At 65.2% G+C, this 6,738-nt stretch overlaps 2 protein-coding genes across 2 annotated transcripts; one reads left to right on the top strand and one right to left on the bottom strand.

Annotated features, from left to right (window-relative positions):
- Window positions 1–43: 43 nt before the first annotated feature.
- MNEG_12536 (DEAD-box ATP-dependent RNA helicase 7) lies at window positions 44–2,240 on the bottom strand (the record flags this gene model as incomplete). The annotated part of the gene is made up of 6 exons (XM_014038993.1): window positions 44–58; window positions 246–326; window positions 629–799; window positions 1,228–1,530; window positions 1,780–1,908; window positions 2,202–2,240. The coding sequence occupies 6 exons, from the start codon at window positions 2,238–2,240 to the stop codon at window positions 44–46; spliced, it is 738 nt and encodes a 245-aa protein (XP_013894447.1).
- A 3,567-nt stretch (window positions 2,241–5,807) lies between these two features.
- Window positions 5,808–6,008, top strand: MNEG_12535 (hypothetical protein; the record flags this gene model as incomplete). The annotated part of the gene is made up of 1 exon (XM_014038992.1): window positions 5,808–6,008. A coding segment is annotated over one exon (201 nt), but the record flags the coding sequence as incomplete, so codon positions are not given.
- Window positions 6,009–6,738: the final 730 nt, after the last annotated feature.

Here is a 6,738-nt window from a genome sequence, read left to right as displayed (position 1 = left end):
GGGCGGGGGTCGGCGGCTTGGGGCAGTCAGCCATGCCTAAGAATTAGGTACCCGCAGCCTGCGCGCGGCGCGCCATCCTTACTCCTCTCCTTCCAGAGCGACCCCAAGAAAGCCTGCTGTACAGATTGCATGCAGGCGAGCGGCCCCAGCAGCCGTCGCCGGGCATCCGTCGACAGCTGCCGGCCGCGCCGCCCGGCTCTGCGGCAGCTGCCTGGCGCAGCTGCCCGCGTCCCGCGGCGTCCCACCTGCCCCAGGATGTTCTCCATGTCCTCCTGGAAACCCATGTCGAGCATCTGGTCCGCCTCGTCCAACACGGCGTAGCGGATCTGGGGGCGGCGGTTGAACACGATACCAAAGTGGGCATGCGAGGGGGTGGGTCGACGGGCACGCTGCGTGGCAGGGTCCTGGTGTGTCGCCCCTTTGGGCATGTGCGCGCCGCGCGGGCGCGGGGCCGCGGGCGGGCGCAAGCGCAGCAGGGACTCGGGCGGGGACGGAGCCCCAGTACATCGGCAGCACGCACCCCATATGCCCTCCACCCCAAACCCTGACACCCACACGACACACGCAAGCAGACTCGCGCACATGCGCGCGCACACACGTACACACACGCGCGCGCGCGCACGCGCACCTTATCCAGCTTCAGGGAGCGCCTATCAATGAGGTCCATCACGCGCCCCGGCGTCCCCACCACCACGTCCACGCCGCCCGCCAGATCGCGGATCTGGGCGCCGATCGGGACGCCACCATAGAAGGAGCGGACGACCAGGTTCGGGCAGGCCGACTCAAACTCCTTGGCGACCTGGCAGGGGCGAGTAAGGGGTGAACAAGCATGAGGGTTAGTGCACAAGGGGGCAATGAGGTTGGTGCGGCACCAGAACGAGGGGGGGGGGGCTGACAGGGCGCCGGGGCGGTCGATGGGGCGGCCGCGGGCGCGGCGCTGACCGATTGTGAGGCCGAGGTGCCGGGCGCGCGGCCAAGGTCAAAGGGTTAGTAAAGCGTCGACCGGCTTGCAGTGCTAACTGCTCCACGCCCTCTCCTGGCCTGCACCCTCCGGCGCCCCTCCCCTCGCGTCCCCGCAGCTCTCGGACACGCCTCGAGCATGCCGCCCGAGCGCCTCCCGCCCCCTGCACGCGCCACCCCAGGAAACACCTCCCCGCGGGCCGCCGCAGGCGCGCGCATAAGGATCAAATGCTTGCAGGCAAGCCGGCCGCATGCGCCGCGCCGCACCTGATTAGCCAGCTCCCTCGTGGGCGCCAGCACGATGCACCTCGGCGCCCGCCCCGGCACCCCGCGCCGCCGCCGGCCGTCGAGGGGCACGCCGCCCGCAGCCTCCCTGTCTTCGGCAAGGATGCCCTCTATGACGGGCAGCGCAAACGCGAGGGTCTTGCCGGAGCCGGTCTTGGCGCGGCCAATCAGGTCCCGGCCCTCCATGGCCGGCTGGAGGACGAGCCTCTGGATGGGGAACAGCGCGGTGATGCCGCGGGCCTGCAGCGCGCGCACGGTCTCGTCGGAGAGCCCGAGGTTGGAGACCTGGGGTCGGAGGAGGGGGGCAGGGCGTGAGGGCAGTGGCCGGCGCGAGGAGCGGGGCCTTGTGGCGAGCGGCGCTGCTCGGCGCAGCGCAGCGAGTGGGGCGCTCGGAACGCTTGCCAGATTGGGGCCAGGGTGGTGCACGCTCGGCGCGGCGGAGCGCAGGATAAGTCTTATGACAAGTCGGCGCGACGCCGTGGGCGCGAGGGCGCTCGAGGCGCGTGGGCACTTCGCGGCAGCGGCGCTGCGCACCAAGAGCGTCTCGTCCACGTCAGACTCAACGCCATCCTCCTCCCACTCGTCCCCCTCCCCAAACTCGTCCTCCTCATCCAGCATGGAGCTGAAGGTCGCCGACATGTCCGACGTGCTGCGCTCCTCGGCCTGGGAGGGTGGGGAGGGGGGCGCGGCGGGATGGTGTGGTGGTGCGCGGCGCAACGGCGAGCGCAGGCGGCGGACGGGGTCGCTTGCGGCCAATGCGCATGGCGGGCCCCACGGCCCGTAGGCATTGCGCAAGGCGCGAATGGGCGTGTGACGTGCGAGCCAGGTCGAGAATAGCCGGCCGCCGAGGAGCATCGACCACCACCAGGTGTGGTGGTCCATTGGAGCCGCGTCAGAGCAGCAATGTGCTACCCTATAAATGTGCATGAATATTATGCATATGTGGCCTCACTCACCAGCGCGGTCCGGAGCAGGAACTGGTCGCGCCTGGACATGCGCTGAGCGGGGAGGCTGCGCCTGGCAACAACGAGTTGCGCTCGCACGGATTGAGGGACATGCGTGCGCGCCCCGCAGCCTGCGAGCTGCAGGCCGCCCAGGCGGGCCGAGAGAGCCATTTGTGTCGTGTAGGTGGGCGATCGACGAGCGTTTGGGGTTGTATATTGCCCCTTGAGTTGAATGAAAGTGTAGAGGACACCGCAGCACCCGTTTAGAAGGGCAAGGAAAGAATTGTGGTCGTGGGCGCCGTCACCAGGGCGTTTGAGTACCTCGTTGTTGTGCCCCTGGACCCATTCGCGTGCTCGAAGATTAAAAATTGATGTTTTCAAAGCCGTGGTGACGCCTGTTAACGCTGTTGAACCTCTTCGTTGCGCCCCCGTCGACCCCGCCGGCGGCCTGGTCTACAGCACGCGGGTGAGAGGTTGGACCCTTGCGAATGCTTGTGTCCCACTCAATGCTTCCGGTAGCTCAAGTGTATCAATCTCCTTACAATCCTCACAAGTCAACACACTGCATCGTAGCGGCTGGCGCCCCGCAGGCATGGGTGGCGTGGGTAGAGTGCAATTGCGGGTGTGCACATGCCGTTGACTAGACTGTTCCCGCAGGCTTGGCTGGGCTGTGCGTGCACATGACCTGAGTTCTGCATCAACAACACTCGAGCGCGCTTCCACGGCTCTACAGATGAGTACAGCTGCGACCGCGGCGCCGCAGGGTTTGCACTGGTGGTCCCAATGCCTGCCTGCGTGTGAAAGGCTCATCCGTATCAGTGTGGGCATCCGAGCAGCATCTTAATGTTCTGTAAGCAGTCCACCTGGACAAGCACACACCCCCGCTCGTCAGCGTTCCTTGCAGTGCCCTCCGGCACAGCTTCGGGCTCCTCGTGCACCAGTGCGTCGCAGCGTTGACGGGATGTGGAACGTATCGTGCTCCATCGCCTTGCAAGAAAGATTGCCGCCTGCACCCCTGCTCCCTTCAGCCTCCGGCACAGAGTGGTGTGCACCATCGTGGCTGCGCCCCTCGTTATCATCACATTACTGCAGCGCATACATTGGCTGGCACATGAGGGTGCTCTTGCCGTGTGGCTGTGCGCAGCGGCTGTTGCTTTTGGTTGCCAGCCCGGCTTGTACCCTGCAGTCCACAGGTGATCACATCCAGTCCACGGACACTTTTCAATGCACGTCCACGCCAGGGTGATTGCCTGCATGCACCTTACCCTGTGGTCAATCTATAGCGCTCTCCTTGGGATTGCACCGGCCCAGCCACTACCGTACCAGGCCGCACATCAAACCTTGATTCAGGTCAGCTGCACCACCTTCATACCTGTGGGGCCTGCCTTACGCCCCGCAGCATGGTTTCACCCTGCAATTATTCTTTGATTTAATCAAGCGGAGTGCTTGGAACGACCGCAGTTTTTCTGTTACGGGATCGGGGAGTTGCGTGGCAGCTGAGTCGGGAGCTGCCGGATCTGCAAAGGATAAGAAAGCCACGCGGTCCACTTCACGTTTCTGTTTCAAATTCACAAATTTCCAAACCACAGCCAGAGGCAAGCACCGTGTTGCCCTTGCTTTCGTCGCCGCCGCCACCAACGAACGAAGCTTGCACGGCGTGGCCTTGCCGGGCACTCTCTGACAACACGACCGACTGCGCTGTCCCACTTGCACTAACCATACGCGGCCCCATCCAGGTGTTCGTTGCACGGCAAGGCCCCAGGCCCCGTTCACAATGACGAGATTCACGCAGGAGGCTGCCTGCAGCTGCAGGGGCGATGGGTCCTGCCGCCCTGCTTGTGCGTCTCCCGCACCGCCCTTCCTACTGTCATCAATACAGCATACGCCGCAGCTGACTTCCGAACCGCCGCAGCCGTCACCTTTCATGTTGCAATCGGTCTCGCCGCGGCTGCACACGTCGATCGTGCTGCGAAGCAGTGCGCTGCAGCAGCTGCCGCAGCCGCAGCCGCATCGGGGGACCGGCAGGGACGACGGCAGGTGCAGACGGAGGCTGCAGTGACGCGCAGCTACAGGGGAGGCGCCCAAACAGTCGCTGCGCCCCGGAACACCCGGGCCGTTGGGGCTCCAGCAAAGCGACTGGGTGCGGCCACGCACATCGCTGCCGTGGTCGCCCACCTCGCTGGTGACACCGCCCGCGCAGCTGCTGCCGTTGTGCGGGGCGCGGCTGTGGTGAAGAGGGCCGCCACAACCATTGGCGGTGCCGCGGCTGCAGTTGGAAGTCCCGCAATGGCACGACGTGCTGCCGCAGCCAGACGTGCTGCCGCTGATGTTGGCCGTGCTGCAGCCAATATTGGCAAGGGTGCGGCATATGTGGCACGCGGCGCCACGGCCGTTGGCCGCTTGTTGGGGGATAGCCGCCTAGAGGCGAGGTCGCGGCCATGCCGTTTGGCAGAGTGCCGCAGTCCTGCCGCGGTCGCCGCGGTCTGGACCACCAAATCAACGGCTGATAGCACACGATGAAGGCACTTGCCAGTGTAGTGCTCGACCTTGCAACACTGCAGCAGAACACACTGTCACCGCACCCAGGTGTAACTGCTGTGCCTGATGCATCACAATATCTGCACAGCTCCCACACAGCACGCATCCATCAGAAACGATTGTTGGCATATCCCTGCATTCAAGTTGGTTGGCTTCTGCAACTGCCGCACGTCCTTCCGACGCTGACATCCATGGGCACATGGATTGCTGCAGCAGCGCACCTGCGTTGCCAGCTCGAATGAATCACTCGTCCGTGCTGTGCCCGGACGCGTGCGGTGCGACATAAAGTCACACAACATCATGCAATAAACATCAATGGCGTTCAGTATCGCCGGCCTGCAGACTATCGCCGCGGCAGCAACGTTGACCTCTGACAGTTGTGCGTGGGTCAAACGTGGGATAAGGAGAGTCCGAGAGACGTGCGTGCCGCGCTGCTGTGTAATTGGTGCCATGAAACCCCTCGTGCGATGTGATTTTCGTGCTTCAGAAATGTACTGTTGCATGTGTGCCTCGCTGCACCTCTTGCCTCTGCGCAGGATGCACTGCTGCACCAGTGCTTCATGTGTGCAAGGACCCTACCGGTACTGTACACTGCGCCATCTGTGACTGCCCGAAGTAGACCATGGGATTGAGCTGTGCCCTCACCTTATAAGCCCGCGGATATTGTTGCCGTGTTTTCTTATATCGGGCATCACCATATCATATCATCACTTGCTGGGGCTGCCCGCGCTTTGTACTGCGTTTGTGTGCTCTGACGGAGAGCAGAAGGTTTTTGAATCGTTTGCATAGTCAGAATTTTTCGTGGCCGTCAATCACTGTAGCTCATCACTGCAGTCCTGCCACGCATCAGCGATCGAGACGCAGCGCGGGGATGGTCCCGAGGGGCCCTTAGGAGCGGTCGTTTGCATCCGACACGGCGTCGTTTGCACTAATTCCAGCGGCAGTACGCGCGCAAGCGGTCAAGCGCGCCGGACGGCCCATCGGCAAGCGGTAGCGCACGCAGCGCACGCACAGCACTGCGCGGCGCGCCGCTGCCTTGACCCGCCGGATCGGGGCGTCCCGGCCGCGGGCGGCGCGGACATGGACCATGTGGTGGACAACTATCGCGCGCCCGATGGGTCGCGCTACACGGGCACGCTCAAGGGCGGCCTGCCCAACGGCCTCGGCACTTGCGTCTGGCAGAACGGCAGCCAATACGATGGGGAGTGGCGCAACGGCGTGATGCACGGCTTCGGCACGTACGTGTGGCCGACGGGCCAGCGATACGACGGCGAATGGAAGGTGGGCGCCAGGGGGGGCGGGCCTGAGGCCAGGGCCTGGCGTGCTAGCATGCGCGCGGCTGCGCTGGCTTGCGCTAGCTCCCACGGGTCACTCGCCAGGGTCTCACCTTTTGTGCGCACGCACCGCAGGACGGCCGCCGGGACGGCATTGGGATCAAAACCTACGAGGACGGCTCCATGTACGACGGCTTTTGGCAGGACGGAAAAAAGCACGGTTTGGGGGTGTACCGTCCGCCCCCTCCGGAGGAGGCGTCGCGGCGGACCAGTTTGGGCAACTGGCAGCCGCCAGCCCAGCAGCAGCAGCAGCAGCAGCAGCAACAGATCGCTGATGGGGAGCAGCCCGCGCCAGCGGCGGCCGAGGACTCCCCGACGAGCCCGCGGCCAGCGGAGGCGCCTGCGACGCCTGCAGCGGAGGGCACGCCTAAAGCCAAAGCTGACGCGAAGCTGCTCGAGGAGCCAGAGGGCATGAATCATATCGCGAGCATCGGCAATATCATGCAGATGGCCCATGTCGGCCTCCCGCCGTCGCGCCTCTCTGTGCGCACGACGCTCGTCAGTACACCCGCTGCCGGCTCGCAGCCGAGCGCCCCCAGCTCGGCCGCGCCACCCACCGCGCCTGCGGCGCCCGCAGCAGCCCCGCCGCCGCCGCCGCCGCCGCTCGCAGACGCGCTCGCGCCGCTGCTCGCGGCATCCACCGGCGGCGGCGCTGGCGCCGGCGGCGCGCCCGCGGC

Source organism: Monoraphidium neglectum, assembly GCF_000611645.1.
Source record: "Monoraphidium neglectum strain SAG 48.87 unplaced genomic scaffold scaffold03293, whole genome shotgun sequence".
Classification (NCBI taxonomy): domain Eukaryota; kingdom Viridiplantae; phylum Chlorophyta; class Chlorophyceae; order Sphaeropleales; family Selenastraceae; genus Monoraphidium; species Monoraphidium neglectum.
This window is presented reverse-complemented; position numbering and strand designations above follow the sequence as displayed.